This window comes from Epargyreus clarus, unplaced genomic scaffold (genome assembly GCF_041222505.1).
Source record: "Epargyreus clarus isolate Ecla_fem2 unplaced genomic scaffold, WU_Ecla_fem_2.2 ptg000004l, whole genome shotgun sequence".
Classification (NCBI taxonomy): Eukaryota; Metazoa; Arthropoda; class Insecta; order Lepidoptera; family Hesperiidae; genus Epargyreus; species Epargyreus clarus.
This window is the reverse complement of record NW_027332212.1, coordinates 3,041,981-3,068,718: the sequence shown is the minus strand read 5'-3', so window position 1 is coordinate 3,068,718 and position 26,738 is coordinate 3,041,981. Positions and strand designations below refer to the sequence as shown.

Here is a 26,738-nt window from a genome sequence, read left to right as displayed (position 1 = left end):
ACATAAATAGTAATAACGTAAATGGCATTAAATATATTTTTTAATTAAAACAAAAGACATGACTGTTAAAAACAGCGGAAAAGGTAAGTAAGCCTACGTCACTTCCATTATTTGGACGAATGTAACAATCTCATATGTTAAAAATTGTAAAGTCTTTTGGGCTATGGGGCTAAAGAAAGAGACAAACATATTATTATGTAATGCTCGAAAATTATTACCCTATACCGATGGATAAAAGTATATTTTCAATGTTTATTTTTGAAAAAGGATTGGATATAAAGAGTAATAAAGGTAGATGTTCCAGCAATTACAACAGTACAATGGATCATGCCGCAGGCTTATCTCCTCTCGTTGGTAAATCGAGCGACTGGATCGGGATGATTACAGGTATTGTTCGATGTAATACGGGGCTCGTGTACGAAATTTATGGGGTAAGAATTTATCCTTAAAAATGTTTAATAATGACGGGCAATCTGGTAATATGATAAACTTTCAAACAAAGAGTTTTATACCTAGATTTTAAGTGATTCAAAAAGGTGGTGGAATCTGTGATTAAGCCACACGACTTCTTTACGGATTTTTATAAGCTTCCTGCTGCTTATCACTTCTAATCAGGTACTTGTGTGTTAAAAAATCCTTCTGCGTAGATGTTATGCAAATATTCAAAACACAAATCCCAAGTCATCATTTAGGTATTTGTCAATCAGGCTAGAAGCTAGATATTCCTAGACTTCAAAAAAACCAGTAGAGTTAAATAATTCAAATTCAGATTTATTAATTTTGAATTTTATTACATGCTTAATATAAGTAAATACTTTAGATGTAGGTACCATAGTAGTACCTATCACCAAAGTTTTATTAAAATTGCTTAAGTTTCAGTAGTACTTCAGTCATAATTAAATGGTGCAACTTCTGATCAACCATCAACTCTCAACTAAATAAAATATTGAATACAAAAATAAACGTTTTATTTTTCGAAAGAAACTAGTACCGCACTATCTTTTAAAAACTGGTCTTTTGTATCGAATAAAGAAATATAGTCACGTAACTCCTTACAGCATTCAAAAGACACGTAAAATATAGAAATGGGAGAACACGTTCTACTAAATTTCTAGAATTTTGCAACGAGACCACTCCGGCTACATTTACTTTGGAATTTGAAAGTGCAACCAAAAATTCCGAATGTGTTATATACTAAAGCCTTCCTCGTAAAGTATGCTATCAAAACCCCATATAAATTGGATCAGTAGTTTTTGAGAGAATCGTGGTAGAAACATACATACATATATTCAGACATAAATACTCATATCTATGTATATGTTTGGTCGAATATAGAACCTCCTTTTTGAAATCTGTTAAAAATAACTGCATTCTTATACTAGAATATTTAATACTATCATATAATATAATGATTTGGGCGTTCTTGGGTTGGGTTGGGTTTCTCGCGAGTAACTTTGTCATAAAATTCTTATATTTACAAAATTCCAATGCTTTCTTATTCTTCTTCGACCAATGTCTTCTTAAGAAACCTTTATCCAATTTAGTTCTGTGTTGTTTAGGGTCATGCTTATAAATGTAATATGATATTGTTAAATGTACTCGTTTTATATTGAGTTATTATTTTTCCAATTATAAATATTAAAAAAAAATAAGTTAAAAACATATTTGAACGATTCCTCAATTTTTTTACTAACTCGCGCACTTGTTTGTTTTTAATCGAATACAGATTGATATGCAGTTAAAAATACAAAACATAATTTATATTATCTGTATACCTCATACAGTGTAAATAACAAAGAACAATTTACCGCATTTACATTTTCCGCGTAGTGCGGAAGAAACCAAAGTTTTCATTTTGCACTGCGGAAAATGAATTTAGTGAAATGAGCGCTGTTATCATTATGGAAATTGTTACTGCGATGTTTTTGTACCAAATGAATAGTTACGTAACCTTTGTTTAAACTGCTTCCACGGATCCGCACATGCTGCATAATTATATATTGTAATTTTATATCTTTATGCATTTTATTGTATTTTATAGGACTAATTAAGTTAAATTGAAAATGTACATAGTAATGTTGCCAAAACAATCAACGTTGCAACAGAGGAAATCCTTTAAAAGGTATCGTTCGAGAGATCCGGCGTCGTGTGAGTGACAAGGGGCTATGTGGGATTCTTACCACATTAAAAACCCCTCGGCGACCGCCATCGGCGCTGCGTTGAGGACTTCGGAATATAAAGGGACGGAACCGGAGTCCTCTAAGCGCGTGGCCTCGTCGATCTCCTCCCTAATGAGCATGATGCTTGCCACCTCGTCTGGTGTGTACGACAGTATGCGGCCACACATACCGCGGTCCTTCTCACGGTGTCTGTCCGGACGGTTCAAGCTCCTACTCTTGCAGCACGCAACCCTGGAAGCACCCTTTTAGTCGCCTCTTACGATTGGCAAGGGATACCTAGAACTACATGGACCTACCTACATCTATTTTACACATATATACATATATTTTTAATTCAATTGTCATCGTTACGCCCCATCAATGATTACCAATCAAAATTTAATTTTCCAAGCGCGTTTCCTTATCGAATTTCACTCTAGGACCACGATACCATAGATGTTTAATTATATTTAAACTTAAAAGCCTTTTTGTGCGCCCTTAAATTAATTAAATTGGGTTTCGAAATGGCCTCTAAAGCGCAATCTACGCTCGTTCAAATAATCCAGCCTCTAACGAGCGGTGTTGCCAGATTAATTTGTTTTTAGGGTTCCGTAGCCAAAGAGTAAAAACGGAACCCCCCTAGTAATCTACCGTTGGCCGTCCTTCAGTCTGTCAGGGTTCTATCTCTTGAAACGTAAAAGATTTTACTGCGTATATATAATAACGATGGCCGCTATAACAACAAGTACTAAACATAAAGAAGCTTGAAAATATATAGAGGTAAATAGAGGCACTTTTTGTCATATTTTGCTTTTTTCTATTGAACCGGAATAGGTAGACAGTCCATATTTTCACAATGCATTTACTACGGTTTACTGTGAATACTAATAATCAAATACTAGAAATAAAAATAAACGAAAAATTGGTGGTACGGAACCCTTCATATACGAGTACGACTCGCACTTGGCCTATTATTTTTCAGGATACGTATATACGGGTGTTTTTATTTGATAGAATTGAATTTAGCAGTATTTGCTTGTTTCTTTAATCACGTTATATTTTTATTCTAACAGACTGGTAGAAGGAATGAATGAAGGAGCACTTTAATTTATTTGCAATGCTGCAGGGAATTCACAATGATAAAAACAAGAAGTTCGATTTACGGCCAACCAAAGGCTTTGTGGTAAGATTTGAAGGTGGAAGAACCCTTTGTGGATCGACTTCGGCGGCACCACCGCCACACCTATTTCTGCCTTATAACAGCAACGTTAAGCGCTGCTGTGTTCTGATTGGAAGGGTGTGGGAGACATACTTTTCCGAGGCGTTCCAGCTTAGTCTTCAAAGGTAGCCGCGCATCTGTGGCCGATCTCAGGTAGAAATATCTAAACCTGTCTTGGGGTTGATTACAGACGTCCATGGGCGGCAGTACTGGCATACTAGAAATAAAAAGTATGCCGGCAGCCACTTACCATCAGGTGGACTGCATGCTCGTCTGCTACTACTATATTATAAAAAAAAACTCCTTGAAGAAAATATTGATAGTAAAAACATAGTGTAAATAAAACTTTCTGAATCAATTCTAAAAACTAAAGTCACGAAAGGTTTACTAATTGTTATACTAATCCTAACCAGACAAACATTTTCTTACAAGAGTAAAACTAAAAAGTCAACGGGTAAAAGATATCAATTTTGTGGTCCATTTGTCACGAAACTATCACGACCAGTCTACAAGTTCGTGTCACTGCGGTATCGTTGAATCAATACTCCATTTCTATTGTCTAAATGTGATACAATACTTTTCTTAACCTTTACCTTATCATATCTGGACCATTATGCTAGAGATGTATATTAACAAAATATTATTTATTTACAAAACCCACGGCTGAAATTAATTTAGCTATATTTTTTTTTTTTTGAAATGTTATAATTTTATTTTTGGGACATGTTTGGTAGGGTCAATAGAAGCTTAACCTCAAGTTTGTTCTATCGCTACCCTTGTTCCCTGGCCGCCATCTTGCAAAAAGGTGTGAAAACACTTTTTTTGCGATATCTCGGAAACTATGCGTCTTACAAGAAATTGTCACTTAATATTATTAAAAAACTAAAATCCGACTTACATTTTATGTTATAAGGTGCTACAGTAACGTTACTAAATAACAAGTTTTTGTGTATTGTCATTGTACATATTTTATAGTAAACAGATAATATTGTTATTTAGAATGTAAATCATTTACATTTTCCGCATAGTGCAGAAGAAACAATATTTAATTTGTTGCATTTTAAACTGAGGGGAATGAATTCAGTGAAATGAGCTCTGTTCTCATTATGGAAATGTACGGTAGATTGCTATTGTGATGTTTTATACTGAATGAATAGTTAAAGCAATATTTATTGTTAACTTAATTGTAAAACTTTAAGGTGGTAGAATCCTCTGTGATTTTTATTCCTGCCTAGTAGTGTTAAGCACTGTTATGTTCTGGTTTGAAGGCTGTGGTAAGGGGGTTATACTCATCCTAATTATTCCAGCATACTCCTCAGGGGTAGCGGCGCATTTATGGGCGACCTCAGGTAGAAATTCTAATCTTACCTGGGGTTGATTACAGATTTACATGGGCGGCAGTAGCCATATACCATCAGGTGGACTGCAAGCTCGTCTGCAACTCTCATATTATAAAAAAGCTAATGGGTAAAAGATATCAATTTTGTGGTCCATTTATCACGAAACTATCACGAGCAGTCCACGAATACGTGTCATTGCGGTATCGTTGAATCAATACTCTATTTCTATTGTCTAAACGTAATAATACCAATGACTTTTATTCTGTGAAATACGTAAGCTTCAGGTTGATTAATTTGTACCGAATTCCAAGAAGGAGGTACTAGCTTTGACTGTATCTATTTTCCGTCATTTTAAATTAGTCTTTAGGAAACTACAGTACTCACACTGTTTATATTTCTAAGGTACAAGTATTTCAGCCCTTGCTTACTGTATCGGCATTTCCAAAAATGAATGAACCTTAATAAATAACCTATTCAAATCGCCAACTGAATAGTAAAAGCCACTCAACCATCGATTTTACTGTCCATTTGTCACGAATGTCGCATTCGACCAATGGACACATCAGTGTGATATCCCAATGCCCTCTATTTCTCATACCTATGACAGTACTATTTATCCTGGTACCCATATATCGTATTCTCTTTTGAAAAGACGATTGACCATAACAAATAACATAATCAATTCACAAACCGAATAGTAAGAGCCAATCAGCTGGTAAAAGCCATCAATTTCCCTGTCTATTTGTCACGCGGATGTCATGTTCAACCACCAATAGACATGTCACGATATCGCGATTTTTTCTATTGCTCTTGAGTAATATTCTAATATATTTTGCGTATTTATGAAAATTGATATTGATGGGGATTTATCCTACCTATTTTGTTTTTGGGACTATTGTGCCGAGGTGATGTTACAGCAGTATAGTTACAATATGTTTGTCTTAAACCAAAAAAAATGAAATATACAGCCAGTATTTGGACATGGAAAATACTTTCGCGCCTCACATCAGACATACATTTTCGGGGCATTCTAGGTTAGTCCTCGGGAGTAGCGTTCATGTGGCTATCCTGGATACGATTCTAATTTTATCTAGGGTTATTACTAAATAAAGATTATGAATTATGAATTATTACAGATGCTCATGGGATACAGTAGCCACTAGCCACTTACCATCTGGTAGACGCATGTTTTTGCTACTTATATCACGTCATAACACGATTTTACACGTAAAACAGAAACCAGTATTATAAAGAAGCTAGTAAATGTACAAATGAAATAGTAAAAGCCAACAGGTAAAAGCTATCAATTTCTCAGTCCATTTGTTATGTGAGTGTCATGCGACTGCCAATATATAGAAGTGTCATGGTAGTACATCTTCAATTTGTGTATTCTATGGAATAATCTAAATTGAAATCTACTTTCTAAAGAATTATGTGGACTGATTGCAATATTACCGTCATACGTAAGACGCACTAAGAGTTCCGGGTTCGATCCCCGGACAGGCAGGTATCTGAATGACGAATTTAGACTGTTAGTTTAGACTGTTCTGGGTCTGGGTCTTTGTGTATTCGTCTTCGTTTGTATCCACGGCATCCACGATAAACGGAATCTTAGTGTGCGGGGTTTTCCATTTAATTAAGACATCTAAGACATCAAGTCATCAGTCAATATTTTGGTAGTATTTACACTATACTTAAAAACCTATGTTAGTCTTAAATATATTTAACATTATTATGAGATCATGATTTGTTGGATTCATCTTAATTGTGAGAGTGACATGGGCTACATTCAAGCAGTCGGATTTTTTTTTATAATAATTCTCTAGTTTAAATAACGTTTTTATTAAACCTACATTTCCAAAATACATTGAATATTTCAAACGAAAATATGAGTTAGTTTTTGTGAAAATACTGCAAAATTAAAGTGATAGCACGAATATGAATTTGGTATAAGCTCACTGAACTCACAAACGGCATAGGAAAGTCGGGTCAGTAAAGGCTATCAATTCCGAGCTTCATTTATCACGACCGGCCCGTTTGATGCTAAATGTCACTCGTAATACTAGACTTGGAACGGACGAAACTACTATGATGTATAACGTACAATATTATAAACATTATGTAAGAAGGTAGGTATATCCGTTCCGTTTGATGCTAAATGTCACTAAACTTGGATGATTCAAATTTTACGTGTCCATATAAAAAGTAATGGTGGAATAATACAGGGTGCGTTTATTTTTCAAAAGGAATTCGTTCGATTCCAGGCTAGGGAAAAAGATTTAAAAAATCTACTGACGTAGTTTTAGTTTTTATCAAAATCAGCCTCGTAACTCCTTACACCATTTTTCGCTAATCCTTATAGTTTCAGATTTGGACCTGAAGGCCCTTTTGAAAAATTTACCCTGCACAAAAGTCATTTTCAAAAAGCATTGAATGAATTCTCAAGTACATATTTTCTTTAGCCTTTGTAAAAATACTGCTAAATTAAAAAGTGATAGCACGAATATGAATTTCGTATAAGCTCACTGAACTCACAAACGGCATAGGGAAGTCGGGTCAGTAAAGGCTATCAATTCCGAGCTTCATTTATCACGACCGGCCCGTTTGATGCTAAATGTCACTTGTAATACTAGACTTGTAATGGACGAAACTACTATGATATATTACATATTTTACATATTATGTAGAAAGGTATTAGGTATATACCCCTTAAGAACTGAAATAGAAAAGAATCACTCGTCGAGACACGAAATATGCGTTTCAGTACTTTTTTAAACATAGAAGTGACATCGTCCGTTATTATTAATCGATTGTTTGATTTATTAAAGATCGATTTTACAAAGAACAATAACTAGCATGTTCTGAGATACGGAACATTGTTTTTTTCGGTCTTTGGTAGGAATGAATGGATAGATTGAAATATTCGTGAGGTACCTTCGGAGTGTTACCTTCAGAGTTTCACACACTTAGAATTTCAACGTAAACCTAAGTATAGTAACCAGTAAGTGCCACGTACGTATATCTATGAAACTTCTCAATAAATTTGAACCCTACAGATGGTCCTTCAACGTTTATGTTGGTTCACGTAACGAAATCAATGGCTGTTCCATCGATCGTATTTGAATAAAACATCAACGTTCGTTCAGTAGACACCGAAATAGCTCGCTCCACCAATCAACTCATTCGTACTATGTTCGTTTAACTGTGCTAGACGTCCCTGAGATTCTAGATGGTAATTTATACTAGTCTTAACCTGGTGAATAATTATCATTTTTCAACGGTGAAGGAAAACTTCTTGAGGAAATCCGCGTATCTAAAAGATCTAAAAAGAGATCTTAATGGTATCTGAAGTCCAACAATTCGCACTTGGCTAATGTGGTTGACTTTGCCCTAACCTTCTCATTCTGAGAAGAGACCCGTGCTCAGTGGGTGAGTAATGGGTTGTTGATTGGTGGAAAGCTTGTCAATAAAACATAATAATCATAGAAAATTTGTAACTTTTTAAATAAAATTTTAGCTCGTCAAGAGGTATCAAGGTTATCGGTTACCGGTTGACAGGCGACAAAAATGAAAACTAACTTATCTGTTTTATGTGTGCTGGTCAGAGACCAAAGTTCCCTCAAAGTTCCCTCAAAGTCCAGTCACGGAGAGAGCTCCGTGACTGGACTTTGAGGGAACTCCACCATGTCGCTTCATGAAATATTAGAAATTATTATCTAAGTATATTATGTCATTATCTTTAGCAGTAAATAAAAACGTCAAATATACCTAAGGATTCTGAATTTTTAAGCTATGTAGTCTACAAACGCACATTTGAATCTTAATCGTGATCTTATCCTTGTAGTTTTAAGAAGAGAGTTATTTCTAGAAGCACAAATATAATGAGTCCATTATGATGAACACAGAAAAGGAGATCAGATGTTCTAACGTGAGTTTTATAAGAAGGTGGTAGAACCCTTTGTGGTTCGACTCCGGCGGCACCACCGCCACACCTATTTCTACCTAATAACAGCAGTGTTAGGCGCTACTGTGTTCCGGTTTGAAGGATGTGGTAAGGGAGACAGACTTTTTCGAGGCGTTCCAGCTTAATCCTCAGGGGTAGCGGCGCATCTGTGGCCGACCTCAGGTAGGAATATCTAATTCTATCTGGGGTTGATTACAGATGTCCATGGACGGCAGTAGCCACTTACCATCAGGTGGACTGCATGCTCGTCTGCTACTCTTATATTATAAAAAAAAAGTGGTTGAATGCTTAGGTTTACAGTACCCGCAACTTATAAGATGATACTAAAACTTGTTCCTTACTTTCCTTGTTCGAGAAACTTCTTACAACTTTGTTAAAGTTAAGTTTATATCGCTAACCTTGCAATATACAAGTTACTGAACTGAATCCATTTGATATTTTGAAATAATATTTTTAAAACAAACACTTAATTTACATAAGCGTATTTGCACGATATCAAAGCCGATTTTTTAATTTTTGAGATGACTTTCACTCGTTCCTAAACGACTAATAGGTTATTTTTTACATCTTTAGAATAAGTATTTTATCTTTAAATTTTCAAAAATTAAGCCCATACTTACTCACGTAATTTAAAATGTAATATAACTGTCACCTATAAACAGGTTCTAACTGAACCTAATCAATAATGCGTTATCATTCCTGAGGACTAAGACAGCCGTCTACACTAATATTATAAAGAGGAAAACTTTGTTTGTTTGGTTGTAATGAATAGGCTCAAAAACTACTGGACCGATTTTAAAAATTCTTTCACCATTCGAAAGCTACATTATCCACGAGTAACATAGGCTACATGTTATATGAAATATATTTGATAAATAGATTTTGAGGCGGTACAATATTTAACGGGTCAGTTAGTCTCATATATAAAGGTATTCGGGACTCAGGGAAAACAATATTTTAGCGTTTTTAGGTGTCCACATAATAGAAACTACATATCCCAAATAAAACGTATAGTCCGTGCCAAACAGCTAGTCCGCTATGAAGTTGTTGCGAGCAGGTTTAGTCATACAATTTCCTATGGCGACGCGATTCATTTCTATATTCAGAGCGGACTAGCAGTTTTACGCGGACTATACCTAGGTAAATACAACACGGAAAAGTTAGTCTCACTATGTCGAGGTGCTAAACGTAACTCCGAAAGTTTTTGTTTTGCTCCAAGACATTTATTGAAGTACATTTAGACGTGTTGTGAATTACAAGTTTCGGTATGAATGTAGTGTGAGCACGAGTGATTACAAAATGTTCTAAATTTTTTATAAATAATCGTAGCAGCAAACATCTAAGAAGTCTATCTGATTGAATGCTTACTTCCGCCTATGGACATAATCTCAAATAGGATGCAAGACCTAATTAGTTGCCTACCATTTTCCTTAATTATATTAACACCACTTGTTTAAACCTATACAAATACTATTGCAATCAGTGATAGCCTAGTGATTAAGAAATTCGTCCTCTTCATCAAGGGGCCTAAGGTTCAAATCCACCTGGGATTTCGCATCTCTGATATTTCAAAATTATGTGAGAAATCAATTATCACTTTCTTAAACGGCGAAGGAAAAAATCGTGAAGAATCCTGCATACCTCAGAAATCTTAAAAAAGGAAATTTTCAAAGGTATGTGGAGTCTACCAATTCGCACATAGCCTCATCTTCTCATTCTGAGTGGAGGTCCGTCTCCAACATTGGAACAGTAACGGGCTAATGCTGATGATGAAATATTATTCAATTAGACCCTAGCGCCAGAATAAGGGAACCTGCATACCTGAGATATTTATATAAAAAAAAGCTGCTGAAGAAGCATGCTGAGAAGAGACCCCTGCTCAACAGTGGGACAATAATAGGTTGACAACGCCAGAATTATAACTGAAACAGAACACTTCCTTCTATTCCATAAACTACAACATTTAAAAGTTCGACATATCGAGTAGTAAGCCAGTCACGCGACCAAGGCCGACCTTTGGCGCGTGTGATATAATATTCTGGCACGACTGTTCAATAACAGTACACATCAATAACAGTATCGGTGTCTGAATAAGTCATTCTTATGATTGCCTTGGTCATTTTTCTTGGTAACAAAATGGTTAAGTGTTTTAAATTGATATAACAAACGAGCCACCCAAGGTAAGATCAGTTCGACTCGTAAATTCAGCTGTTCCACTGCTGGGCATGGGTCTCCTCTCAGAGTGAGAAGGATTATGCCATAGTCCACCGCTGGCCAAGTGATAATTAGAAAACTTCTCACACCTTTGAGGTTTTATAAATAACTTTGAAATTTGTAAGTTCCTTCACGATGTTTTTCGTCGCCGTTTTAACAAGTGATTTAATTTCTAATGCGCTCATAACATCAACCTAATTAGAGTTCGCCTTTGTTCACCAGAGAATCCTAAATAGCTGGATGGAGGGATGGACGCACATAACTTCAGATCAGAGATCGAACCTGGGACCCCTTATTAAGAACTGAATTTTAATTACAAAGCTACGAAAATCATTGCAAAAAGTGTAATAAACAGAAAATATAGCACCACGGTACAATGAGGATTAAATTAATAATAGTGCAAAATGATTCTGATCATGAACATGAATGTATGAATATTCAATAGGAATTCAATTCAGTCTTCCGATTGTTCATTGAATACGAACTACGTATGAAATCGGGGGATCGGAACGCAATGTAGGGTAATATTTTAATTATGTTTCACACATTCATTCAATATAATAGTTATTTGATCAAATGCGAAATGTTACGTTAAAATCAATTACGAAACGTTTATTTGACTTCACAAATGTAAATGTAAGTAAGCGTTTTTAAATATTGCGGGTGCATAGACATGAATAAGGCTAATAACTTTACATATGTCGGAACCGAAAAATGGAAGTATAAAATAATAATTTACATTCCCGCTTCGTAGGGGATTAAACCCAGAACGCTTTGCGTGTTAGACTAGATGGAGACCATTGTACCATATGGGGCATGGGTATTGTTTTCCCAGGTTTTTTTATTTAACTGTAATAATGAAATGAATTAATACTGGACGAACACCGCCGACCCATTACCGTACCTCTGCTGAGTACGGATCTTCTCTGAGAGTCCGAATTGGTAAACTTGACGAAAACCTGTACATAAATATATCTGTATCACTTATTCCCACAAAATACATATTTAAAATAAAGCCCCACGATTACAAGACAAATAATACACTTACCATAAATGTACACATCATTTATATATCGAATAAACTTGATTTTAAACCTCATAAACGTAAACCACAGTCGTATTATTTACTAGCAAACGTTAAATAACCGGTTATTACGTATAACAACGTTGCATTGTATGAAAATTACTGACATTAATTCGCTATTCTGACAACAAAGGAAAACCGACCATTATTACCGATAAGTATACATAATGTGTATCAGAAATTCAATATCAATATAGTTGAATAAAGACAACCCGCGTGGCGGAGCGGTCACCATACCGGTCTGAGGTTCAGAGGGTCCCGAGTTCGATCCCCGGTCAGACAGATATCTAAATGATGAATTTAGGTTTTTGTTTCTGGGTCTGGGGGTTTGTCTTTGTATTTGTTTATTTGTTTGTGTGTCCATAGCATCCACGATAAGGGAAATCATAGTGTGAGAGTAGAAAGCGTTTTATTTTTATAATATTGTTCCGCGGTAAATAAATATAACTATATGTATTTAAACAGGGTCGTCGTTAGCCCATTACTGCCCCATTGCTAGGCACGGCTCTCTCAGAGTAAGAGGATTTAGCCCATAGTTCAACGCTGGCCGAGTGCGGTTTGGTAAACTTCACGCACTTTTGAAATCTAAAAGAAACTCTCAAGCTTACAACAATACCTTACCAAGGGTTGTAGGACCTTATGTGGTTCGACTCTGGCACCACCGCGACACCTGTTTCTTCTTAATAACAGCAGTGTTAAGCGCTGCTATGTTCTGGTTTAAAAAGTGTGTCAAGGAAGACATACTTTTCGAAGGCATTCTATATGAGTCCTCAGGGGCAGTAGCGTTTCTTTGGCCGACCTCAGGTAGAAATCTAATCTTATCTGGGGTTGATTTCAGATGTCCATGGGCAGCAGTAGCCACTTACCATCAGGTGGACTGCATGCTCATCTGCTACTTCATCTGCTAATTATAAAAAATACCTTCGTATGAATACAAAAAAATAAATAATTATTATAATTATTACCTTTACTTATTATTACCCTTAATAAACCTCATATAGTGAACTTAATGTAGGTACATATCTAGCCTACAATGCCTCTAAATGAGCTTTCAATCACAATCAATTCGATTAGTGCATGTAGATCGCATAATGATCTAATTTGTAGCGACAGGCGTTCACAGATGTACCTAATTTGATTGTGGTTTGATTAATAGATTCTATTGGATACATGAGGCTACGACTGAAATGGATGATTGATTATTTTGACCATCACATGTCGCTTTACTATTATTATATATACATATAGCTTTATTATTCATAGGTTTGAGTCTTGGCAGGTCTATTATCGGAGCAAAATCCTTATAGCACGTCTTACGACTCTACCCAGTGGAATAGAGCTAGCTCGAAGAACTACTAAGATAGCCATAGCATCTTGAAATAGTTTTAGTAAAAAAATACTAATTGTCTTAACTCTTTAAAATTGATATTGATATTTTATTACAATTTCCCTTCATTTGTTTTCTTTTACTATTTCAAAACTAACATTATCATAAATAATTTGTTGTCATACACTAGGATCTTAATAATAGAACTAATCAAATAAGACTTACGAGGACTCAGTTATGTGAATTTAAATAAAGTGGTGAAGGAGACATACTTATTCAAGGCGTTCCACCTTAGATCTCTAGAGTATCGACGCATCTGTGATGTGATCTCAGATAGAAATATAATCTTATCTGGGATAGATATAGATATACTATTTGACACTACAAATAAATATTAAATTAAAGATTTATATATTTCTTTAATTCTTAAGTGCAGTACTATAGTATACATAATATCATTACATTATATAAGTACCATGAGGAATATACATAGAATAAGTATTGCGAATTATTCTGATTGAAGCCTAAAATGTACTTTCCGCGCATGATATCTCCTAATTTTGCCAATTTTCAGTCCTAACTTGGAAGGGCACTCGTCATTAGGGGGCTTAATTCCGAATCGTGCGTATTATTGAATAAAAATACGAGAGAAAATTTATCTTAGAAGCCCTTTGAAATATGTTTACTGTAATTCAATTTTGTAGATATTGAAATATAGAATAAATACATTTTTAGCAGATTATTTTAAACTTTGTATCCAAGAATGAAGAAAACCAAAAATTAATAAATTTTGTATGCTGGCGAATAATTAAAATGTTATAACACTTTTTACCATTGATGGAAATTATTTCTTTAATAAAGAATTGTTAGACACAAACATTTTTTTTTGTTTTCCTAATATGTTCCACGCTCCATCCACCCTCAAACTAAAAATGTCACGTTATGTTAATTGGCTCACGATTTTTCTATTATTTAGTAAATATAAGTTTCTCAGTAAGCGGTTTTTGTAATATCTTTTGAGAAAATAAATGTCTTAACCGTAAAATGTATAAGTTCCATAAAAATAGGGCCATCCGCCGTCAGTAAACAGCATCGAAAGATATATTTTTCTATAAATTCATTGATGATATAAATAAATTATACATTCACAGACATATAGGTGCTAAGAACAATCTCCGCATAATGAGAATGCTTGGAGCGCACTCGAACATATTTGAAGTGTATGGAAGTATTCACTTCACAGCGATCATTATACTATCGGCCTCTACTTAATGATTAGATCATTAACAATTGTGAAACATTGTCAAAGGTCTACCTGTATTAAAAAAATGTAGATTGTAGTTGAATAAAGACAACAAAATAATACGCCTTAGAATAAAGACTTAAATAAATAAAAATAAAACGCTCTACACTCACAGCCCCACACTAGAATTCCCTGTATGTGTATCGTGGGTGCTATGGACGCACACGGAGACAAATACACAAACACCCAGACCCAGAAACAGAAATCTAAATTCATCATTTAAAAATCTGTCTGGCCGGGGATCGAATCCGGGATCCTCTGCGCGTCAGACCGGCACGCCGCGCGGGTTGTCGAGACTTCCACAAGTACAAACGCCTTTTAATACCCCACAAGGTTGCTTATCATTATCAACAACGCAGTAATGCGTTGTTGATAATTCACTGCTGGGCACGGCTCTCCTCTCAGAATGAGAAGGATTAGGCCAATAATCCACCGCGCTGGCCAAGTGCGTGTTGGTAGATTTCGCATACCTTTGAAAACTTTTTTTTTAGATTTATCAGGTATGCAGGTTTCCTCACGATGTTTTCCTTCACCGTTTAAGCAAGTGATAATTAAAATCCAATACGAAAATAATTTTGAAAAATCATTGACCCTCGGACCCTTCGATCAAGAGGCCGAGCTTCTTAACCACTAGGCTATCACTACTTCTTAGGTTGCTTATATAAGGTTAATCACCATGGTTCCACCAGGGAGGTCCCACCATGGTTACACCAATTCTAGCATGAAACTATTCTGATGTTTTATTTGAAGAGCATGTATGCCGACTGACATTCGAGGTGACCATCTAAGAATTCAAGAGTGGCAAGGTATCTGATAGGTTTAAGGTAGTACCTCTATTCTATATTTTTGAAGGTGGTAGAACCCTTTGTGATTCGACTCCGGCGGCACCACCGCCATACCTATTTCTGCCTCATAACAGCAGTGTTAAGCGCTGCTGTGTTCCGGTTTGAAGGGTGTGGTAAGGGAGACATACTTTTCCGAGGCGTACAACCTTTGTCCTCAGGGGTAGCAGCGCATCTGTGGCTGACTTCAGGTGGGAATATCCAATCCTATCTGGGGTTGATTACAGATGTCTACTGATGTGGACTGCATGCTCGTCTGCTAATCCCATATTATAAACAAAAGCTGGTTACATATGTACATGGGCGATAGTGGCCACTTACCATCAGGTATATTGCAATATAATTTGCTATTTCATTCTTATTAAAAAATACGTCTTAAAAACAGAACGGAAGGCTAAAACGGAATGGAAGTAAAGGATATAATTCTTTCTTTAATGGGCGGTTTAGGCTGTCGCCCGCATAGCCGCTTTTTACAGAATTTTCTCTACAATACAAAGCCATTCGTATTGAATTATTGAAGCCTTTGCTTCTGCTTTTGAATTTGAAATTAAATTAAGTGAAGGATCCCTGTAATAATGCTAATAATTCTCTTAATTTCAACGTACTGTACTTTAATGTAAAATTTATTTTTTAACGAACTATGGAATCGGTAATGGAAATTCTTTGTACTTTTCAGTGCATTTTTGAAACTATTTAGCTTTGTCCTTTATTGTTAGTATTTGTGCGAAAAATTTTAATAATTATTTCTTAGTGATAATGTTAATAAATAAGTACTCGTAACTAATACAGAATATAAATTGAAATATTGAGGATAAGTAGGCACCGTTTTCTATTTTATTTATTTATTTTTACACAATAATAATATTAACCAAAAGCGTTCACACATATTTCTACTAAGACTTCTAAGACTTCCAAAATAAATATATATAGTAAATATAAAAAAATATTTTTTCGCATAAATTAAAAAAAATATATATAAGAAATAATATTACTAAATACAAAATTACTTACTATTATATTTACATATACGAATAAGTATATTTCCTAGTAAAGTTGAAAAAAGTAACAAAATTTGGAAAAATATTTGACTTACTTGTGCTTCCCGACGCTGCCTTCGCTTCATTCTTGAATAACTGCAATAGTTCTACACTCATTTTAGTTCAAATATCATTTAAATTGTTCTTAATTTTACTAAAACTATATTTTAAAAAGTTAGCTTCACTGCAAATTTCTGTTCAAAAACTTAACTTTTTTAAATAATTATATAAAACTCAAACTTAGCAACAATTTAAACTAAAGAAAATGTTACAACAATTCCATAATTTAATACAAGAATTGACCGAAGATAATAACACGAAACTCGAAACAAATTTCGTAGCGCGCGCTCCGCCGACCGGGCGTGCGGCTACGCCGAACTACGACGTAGCACTGATACGGTCGCTACGAAACGCGCGTTTTCTTGTAGCTAACTAATGTTTTGCGCGTTGTATTTGTTTAATTCGTGGTTTCATTATTTTTTTTAATACATTCTCTCGCTCTTTTAATACATTTTCTCGCTCCAAACGTTTGGGTCACAACGAATTTGTTGTTTTGTTACGTAAAATTTCCTTTGTTCCAAAGGAAAATGTTTTTACATTAGTAAACGATACATTGTTGCAGTTTTATGTAAAACAGTGGTAAACGCTTCTATTTTTTTTATTTTTAGACGTGGAATATAGTAATGTTACGTTAAATAATTAAAGAGGACATAAAATTAATTCTAATACTATTATAAACTGTTAATCATTTTTTTGATAATTATAATTACCGATTTTAAATCAAAAAACTTACTTCAATTTTAAAAAGGTATTAACATGGAACTTTTTAAATTAAACGTATTTTTACGAACTAAATTGTGGATTCACAGAAAATAAAGTTTAATAGCTCTAGTATTATTGTTTAAAACTTTTTTGTATCAAACTTTTAAAAAGATATTTGTAAAATCTATTAAACCTTACAAAAAAGTCGTTTAAAAAGGTGCTTACGAATATAAGATGGCTAACTTTACGCCTCATAAAATAATATCTAGCTAATGACCAGTGATTTATGTAGTTGGATTTGAAAGAACCTTTTACGAAGTTCTATTTATAAATGGTATTTCATTTAAAAATCAAGTGAAATATTTTCATAGTAAAATCTTTAAGAATTCATTTTAGATGTTATTTGGTGGTTAGACCGTTTGGTTCGACTCCGGTGATACCACCGCCACAACTATTTCTGCCTAATAACAGTGCAGTGTTAAGCACTGCTGCGTTCTAGTTTGACGGATGTGGTAAGGGAAACATACTTGGACGCCTCTAGTCTTATTTATTACTGATCGTTTCGGACCCACGCGTGTCCCACTCATATGCGTGATTTAACTAGCTGCAGTATCTCGCAACACGCGTGCATGTGGGTCTCATGACGGATACTAACTTTTATTTTTTATGTAATATAAAAGTAGCAGAGCAGCTCGCAGTGGACATCTATTATCAACTCCAAATAAGATTAGATATTCCTCCCTGAGGTCAGCCACAGATGCGCCGCTACCCCTAAGAACTAAGATGGAATGCCTCGGATAAGTACATATATAACCACACCCTTAATACCAGAACACAGCAGCGTTTAACATTCCAGTTATTAGACAGAAATAGGCATAGTGGTGCCGCCAGAGTGGAAGAGGTTCTACCACCTTTATACAGTATGTACAATGCGATAGGATACAAGTGGTATGCACGCAGACCAGATTCGCACGCGGTCACAACCCCGCGTGACGTGATAGCCCTTCCTTTGTTGAGGGACTATAATGTTGACCTAGTTAAACCCATCTGAAGAGTTCTCATATAGTTCTCTTCAGTTATAATTATAACGAGATTTTCTAATGTCTTTTCCATAAGAGTAAACTTGAAATAAACAATCTTGACCTTTTGTTTAACATTATTAACGGCCGGTCTCAATAATCTACTAACAGTTAAATTCGGTTAGCTACCAGTAGCACTACCATGAGTTTACAAAAGTATTACTCGCTAGCGACTGCGTAAAATAAATGTATAAAAAATTGTACAGCGCCTCTGGTGGTTACTCGTAGAACTAAAATCCGTAGTGTGAGCCACTCGTAACGTAAAAAACCTATCGAAATCAAATCGCTAGCGAATGTCATTATGATCTATTGCCATACAAATTCGGTCCCATGAGTCATTAATTTGACAGACGTTGTCAAGAAATACCAAAGTAGTTATGTTATTCACTAGCAAAATGACAATAGTTTTCTATTTACAATTTCTGTAGTGGCGTTTCTATGCCAACTCATGGTAGTGCTACTGAGAGAAACAAGTAAGAGAGAAACAGTTTTGAATTCTCGAGTCTATAATTATAAATCTTACGTCAATTACCACTTACCATAAATATACCGTACTACATATAATTTATATAACTGTAGTGCATATTTAATTTCTATTTTAATACCATATTTGATATTATAGTGTTAAGTTATTTTACCTTTTATTTTTTTTATATTATTTAATAGTCTAATTGCCTAAGATGAAAAGTCTTAGCTAATCTTAGTCTAAATTGGTTGAAAAATAACTCGCAAATAAAGTTCTTTAATACATGTACATATTTTATTTATTAATGTAGCAATATTACAGTCGCCGTATAAAAACAAAGATTTGTACCACTTCGAACCTTAAACCTATTTTACTTTAGTGGGCTAATTACTCGTATATTCTTCCATTGGTATAATATTCGTTTTAATAAATTTCGTTTTTTATTCGTCAGCTCATTTAAACCCAAGATTATCAACAGCAGAGGAGTCAAAATGCGTCATCGGCTTTGAAGGAGAGCTCTTTTTGCACCCTTCTTGAAGAGCCTTAAAGAAATCAAAATATTTTCGCGCGCGATGCCACGAAAACAATGTAATAAAATAATTGAAAAGCTTAATTCACGTAATGGCTTTTCGTGGTTGCAAATAAAAGGATTCCTCTAAGAATAGAGCATAAAAGAACCAACGTCATTAGAAACACGATATTTCCATTTTCCTCTTTCTCTAAGAATATCCACATACTCAGGAGATATGAGGTATATAATCCAATATGGAGAAGAAATAGGATTGTATTAATATCTATTTTATACTTATTAACAATATCACATGTGCATCTATTGGAAGGTGGTAGAACCCTTTGTGGTTCAAGTCCGGCGGCACCACCGCCACACCTATTTCTGCCTAATAATAGCAGTGTTAGTTTCCGTTCCGTAGTGTCCGTTTTGAAGGGTGTCGTAAGGGAGACATAGCTTTCCGAGGCGTTCCAGCTTAGTTCTCAGGGATGGCGGCGCATCTGTGCCGATCCCAGGTAGGAATATCTAATCCTATCTGGGGTTGATTACAGATGTCCATGGGCGGCAGTAGCCACTTACCATCAGGTGCACCGCATGCTCGTCTGCTACTCTAATATTATAAATAAAATGTATAATATGTTACGGTACTGTAAGGAGAAACGCGTATAACTTTAGATGTGTACCTAAGTCAAAAGATACTTTTTCTTAAAAACTCGAAAAATTTATAGCCCTAAGTTTATCCTTGTCTTTCTTCTTATACAATTTCCAGACTCGAAGAAGAAATATTACTTATAATTTCGCGATAGCAAAATCTAACCTAGCACCCTAGTCATATTTTTTGTGATCAATTCATTTAGACTTCCCAGACTAGACAAGAAAAATGAAAACCCTAATGGACATGAAAATGCGTTTTAATTTTTCTTTTCTCATTGATCTCCCAAAGAATTGCTATTTCTTTTGTTAATTCTTGGTTTTATTTTAATGATAGATAGTCATAATATTAAGATTAATTTCAGTCGATTTTTTGTCAAATACGGTAAGATCGACGATTTAAGATTTCAATATTTGTAAGTTGAAACAACATGGTTGCTTACAGAAAGAAGAAAAACCAGTTATAAATATAGTACAATCATACAGTCTCAAACTTTGTCATCTCAACTAAGAATTGAATATTATAATAGTACCCAATAAAAAACTTTGAGAATAGCTGTATGATACGACAAATAAAATGGAATGCCACAGCAGCCCAAACTAAATTCATCTCACGAATTTTATTGGAATTCCGGTAGCCTATTCAATTTTTGGGTCTATTTCGGCCGAAAAAATTTGAAAATTCCAATAAACACATATTTTGATCAAACCCATGATGAATATTTGCATGCATTCTTTGATAAAAATAAAAATATTTCTTGTTAAATTTTAAAAAACAATATAATTTTGGTGTTTTAAATAAAATACAATGTCAAAATAAAGAGGCATAGTAAAATATATGATACATCCTCTTGTCAACAGTTGTAACGATGATAGCAGATGAGTTACTATCCCCGAGGACTAAACTAGAACGCCTTGTGTATGCTTTTCAAGTTAAACGGTGTCCTTGAAGGGCATAGTAAGGACTATGCCCTTCAAGAACATATAAATCTATAAAACTACTCTAACCACCATAAACATTTCAGTACCCCATAACTGGGCATAGGGCTTACATAAACTGAACTAAAATTTGAACTTCACCACTTTCATAAAATTATGAAGAACTTTCATTACATACTTGAAATCAGATCAATCATTCGTTGAAAATAAATACACTTACACTTATAATTAAACTCATAAGGTCACCTTGCCCGTGAAAGTAATAAAACATAGTAACTACAGACAGTGACAGAGTAAGTGAATAGACTCCTAATTGAAAATAATTTCTCATACAGATAAGTCTGTGGTCTTTGCTTATCTAAAACTATGTGCTCCTATTGTATTTATATAGGTGTACTTTAGAAAAATTAATCCGCAATATAAGATGGACTTAACAAAGGTTATAATATATAGCTAATCACTAAAAATAATTTTAAAATTGTCTTAATAATATTTAGAGACGCTTCACATCTTGCTTGATTGGTATAATATTCTTTTTAGGAGTCTATGTAGTAACTTAGTCCTCGGTAACAATTCTACTAACACCACAAAGCAGCTTAGAAGATTATTACATGTAATAACATTACTTATGTAACACTTTGGAATGTAAAGTGTGCATGTAGCTACTTGCGTACATCTGCTTTACATACCCCATCTTAACATAACATCCCTTCTTGAGTAACACTTATTTTAAATAAGTAATTATAAAAAACGACCACTTAATTTTTTTTACCAAAAATTACAATCGAATTCCATGTCACTACAAAGTAAAAAATAATTTGAATAAATGTTGGCTTACTACGTAGTTCTGTGGTCGGCGCTCAATATACGAGTATTTTGTTATATTACGACATACTCGTATACACCGTGTCAAATTTGAATTATTTGGGAAGTCAGTTAAAAAACAATTAAGTACCATAAAAAGGAAGAAATGTAGCCTATGTCACTGCCACTGCCACAATTCAGACGTATCAACAAATTTGTCGTCAAAATCCATCACACCCTTTGGGCTGTAGAGAGTGCCAAGAGATACTTGAAAACATTACCCTTACCAGTGGAGTAAAAAAGAGATAATTGAGATAATATCATTTTCCTACATTGAAGACAGATCGTTGCGTAGAGCACTCTACCATTAACCATTAATAGATGACGTACAGAAATGCGAAATACTCTCTATTTTCCTCTTAGAATGTACAGACTACGGTCATGTGATATCCTGTTAACCCGTTTAACTAAAATTAAAAGTATGAACGCCATAAATATCGTTTGAGAGATTGATCCAAGGACATCGTAAATGTGTTTCATCAAATTTGAACACAGAAAATAATAATTATTATAAAACAAAAAATAAAACTGTCTAAAATGTAGTATATTGATCCGACAATACGAATATACTTGAAGGTACCCTTTGTGGCTCAACTTCAGCGGCACCACCGCACCACCTATTTCTGCAGCGCTTAACACTACTATTAGTAATAGTAGTGTTAAGCGCTGCTGTGTTCTGATTTGAAGGGTGTAGTAAGGGAGACATACTTATCGGAGGCGTTCCAACTTAGTTCTCAGGGTTAGCAGCGCCTCTGAGGTCGACCTCATGTAGGAATATCTAAACGTCATATAAATATCATTTAAAAGATTGAACCAAGGACATCCTAAATGTGTTTCATTAAATTTGAATACAATAATACTAAAGAGAATTGCAGTGAACTCAAGTGCAAGTGTTGCCGGCATAAGAACATAATCTGTTATTTGAAACTTGAAACCCTGCCAGAACTAAATAATACTGTGAAGAAAAGTTCATGTGTTTAAAATAAAAACGCGGCGTCTTTTGGGTCAGTATTTTAAAGGTGGTTACTCACTATGTTTACGTTACATGAATAAATAATGTGTTTATTTGTAATGTTACAACTGCGAATATGGCAGTTGCTTCACTTTGTAATTTTAAAAAGGTATTAACATGGAACTTTTTAAATTAAACGTATTTTTACAAACTAAATTGTGGATTTTATTCACAGAAAATAAAGTTTAATAGCTCTCGTATTCTTGTTTAAAACTTTTTTGTATCAAACTTTTAAAAAGATATTTGTAAAATCTATTAAACCTTACAAAAAAGTCGTTTAAAAAGGTGCTTGCGAATATAAGATGGCTAACTTTACGCCTCATAAAATAATATCTAGCTAATGTACTAATAATACCAGTGATTTATGTAGTTGGATTTGAAAGAACCTTTTACGAAGTTCTATTTATAAATGGTATTTCATTTAAAAATCAAGTGAAATATTTTCATAGCCAAATCTTTAAGAATTCATTTAAGATGTTATTTGGTGGTTAGAACCGTTTGGTTCGACTCCGGTGATACCACCGCCACACCTATTTCTGACTAATAACAGTGCAGTGTTAAGCGCTGCTGCGTTCTAGTTTGACGGATGTGGTAAGGGAAACATACTTGGACGCCTCTAGTCTTATTTATTACTGATCGTTTCAGACCCACGCGTGTCTCACTCGTATCCATATGCGTGATTTAACTAGCTGCAGTATCTCGCAACACGCATGCATGTGGGTCTCATGACGGATACTAACTTTTATTTTTTATGTAATATAAAAGTAGCAGAGCAGCTCGCAGTGGACATCTATTATCAACTCCAAATAATATTACATATTCCTCCCTGAGGTCAGCCGCACAGATGCGCCGCTACCCCTAAGAACTAAGATGGAATGCCTCGGATAAGTATATATATAACCACACCCTTAATACCAGAACACAGCAGCGTTTAACATTCCAGTTATTAGACAGAAATAGGCATAGTGGTGCCGCCAGAGTGGAAGAGGTTCTACCACCTTTATACAGTATGTACAACGCGATAGGATACAAGTGGTATGCACGCAGACCAGATTCGCACGCGGTCACAACCCCGCGTGACGTGATAGCCCTTCCTTTGTTGAGGGATTGCGTAATTTAATAAAATAGTATTTAAATACAGGAAAAATATTTAATTATATTTTTATACTATAATGTTTACCAAGTTAAACCCATCTGAAGAGTTCTCGTGTGACTCTGCATCTTATAATTATAACGAGATTTTCTGATGTCTTTTCCATAAGAGTGAACTTGGAATCAACAATCTTGACCTTTTGTTTAACATTATTAAAAGAGAAACAGTTTTGAATTCTCGAGTCTATAATTATAAATCTTACGTCAATTACCACTTACCATAAATATACCGTACTACATATAATTTATATAACTGTAGTGCATATTTAATTTCTATTTTAATACCATATTTGATATTATAGTGTTAAGTTTTTTTTACCTTTTATTTTTTATATTATTTAAAAGTCTAATTGCCTAAGATGACAAGTCTTAGCTAATCTTAGTCTAAATTGGTTGAAAAATAACTCGCAAATAAAGTTCTTTAATACATGTACATATTTTATTTATTAATGTAGCAATATTACAGTCGCCGTATAAAAACAAAGATTTGTACCACTTCGAACCTTAAACCTATTTTACTTTAGTGGGCTAATTACTCGTATATTCTTCCATTGGTATAATATTCGTTTTAATAAATTTCGTTTTTTATTCGTCAGCTTATTTAAACCCAAGATTTGCAACACCAGAGGAGTCAAAATGCGTCATCTTTTTGCACCCTTCGTGAAGAGCCTTAAAGAAATCAAAATATTTTCGCGCGCGATGCCACGAAAACAATGTAATAGAATAATTGAAAAGCTTCATTCTCGTAATGGTTTTTCGTGGTTGCAAATAAAAGGATTCCTCAAAGAATAGAACATAAAAGAACGAACGTCATTAGAAACACGATATTTCCATTTTCCTCTTTCTCTAAAAATATCCACATACTCAGGAGATATGGGGTATATAATCCAATATGGAGAAGAAATAGGATTGTATTAATATATATTTTATACTTATTAACAATATCACATGTGCATCTATTGGAAGGTGGTAGAACCCTTTGTGGTTCAAGTCCGACGGCACCACCGCCACACCCATTTCTGCCTAATAATAGCAGTGTTAGGCGCTGCTGTGTTCCGTTTCGAAGGGTGTGGTAAGGGAGACATAGCTTTCCGAGGCGTTCCAGCTTAGTTCTCAGGGATGGCGGCGCATCTGTGCTGATCCCAGGTAGGAATATCTAATCCTATTTGGGGTTGATTACAGATGTCCATGGGCGGTAGTAGCCACTTACCATCAGGTGCACCGCATGCTCGTCTGCTACTCTAATATTATAAAGAAACGCGTATAGCTTTAGATGTGTACCTAAGTCAAAAGATACTTTTTCTTAAAAACTCGAAAAATTTATAGCCCTAAGTTTATCCTTGTCTTTCTTCTTATACAATTTCCAGACTCGAAGAAGAAATATTACTTATAATTTAGCGATAGCAAAATATAACCTAGCACCCTAGTCATATTTTTTTGTGATCAATTCATTTAGACTTCCCAGACTTTACAAGAAAAATGAAAACGCTAATGGACTTGAAAATGCGTTTTAATTTTTCTTTTTTCATTGACCTCCCAAAGAGTTGCTATTTTTTTTGTAAATTCTTGATTTGATTTTAATGATAGATAGTCATAATCTTAAGATTAATTTCAGTAGATTTTTTGTCAAATACGGTAAGAGCGACGATTCAAGATTTCAATATTTGTAAGTTCGAAAAACATGGTTGCTTACAGTTTCAGTAAAGCTGCTTAATTGATAAAAAATATTTGAAGAAAATCCAGTTATAAATTTAGTACAATCATACATTCTCAAACTTTGTCATCTCGACTATGAATTTAATATTATAATAGTACCTAATAAAAAAACTTTGAGAATAGCTGTATGATACGACAAATAAAATGGAATGCCCCAGCAGCCCAAACTAAATTCATCTCACGAATTTTATTGGAATTTCGGTAGCCTATTCAATTTTTGGGTCTATTTCGGCCGAAAAAAATTGAAAATTCCAATAAACACATATTTTGATCAAACCCATGATGAATATTTGTATGCATTCTTTGATAAAAATAAAAATATTTCTTGTTAAATTTTAAAAAACAATATAATTTTGGTGTTTTAAATAAAATACAATGTCAAAATAAAGAGGCATAGTAAAATATATGATACATCCTCTTGTCAACAGTTGTAACGATGATAGCAGATGAGTTACTATCCCCGAGGACTAAACTAGGACGCCTTGTGTATGCTTTTAAAGTTAAAAGGTGTCCTTGAAGGGCATAGTAAGGACTTCAAGAACACATAAATCTATAAAACTACTGTAATATCACCATAAACATTTCGATATCCCACTACTGGGCATAAGGCTCAGATAAACTGAACTAAAATTTGAATTTCACTTTCATAAAATTATGACGAACACTCATTTCATATTTTTATTCAGATCAATCCGATCGTCCGAAATAAATACAGTTACACTTATAAGTAAACTCATAAGGTCACCTTGCCCGTGAAAGTAATAAACATTAGATCAATCGACACTGACAGAGTAACAGAACAGGCTCCTAATGGAAAATAATTTCTCACACAGATAAGTCTGTGGTCTTTGCTTATCTAAAACTTTGTACTCCTATTGTATTTATATAGGTGTACTTTATAAAATTAATCAGCAATATTTGCTGGACTTAACAAAGGTTATAATATATAGCAAAACACTAAAAATAATTCTACAATCTTCTAAATCATATTTAGAGACGCTTCTAATCTTGCTTGATTGGTATAATATTCTTTTTAGGAGTCTATGTAGTAACTTAGTCCTCGGTAACAACTCTACTAACACCACCAAGCAGCTTAGAAG

The 26,738-nt window shown here is 34.4% G+C and overlaps 1 protein-coding gene across 1 annotated transcript in view; it reads right to left on the bottom strand.

The window, feature by feature from the left end:
• Positions 1-16,791, bottom strand: part of LOC140757160 (uncharacterized) — a 71,490-nt gene extending 54,699 nt beyond the window's left edge. The window contains exon 1 of the mRNA XM_073092696.1: positions 16,546-16,791. Coding sequence (XP_072948797.1) covers positions 16,546-16,606 — 61 coding nt within the window. The 5' untranslated portion in view covers positions 16,607-16,791. The remainder of the gene's footprint in view (positions 1-16,545) is intronic.
• Between the last annotated feature and the right edge of the window lie 9,947 nt (positions 16,792-26,738).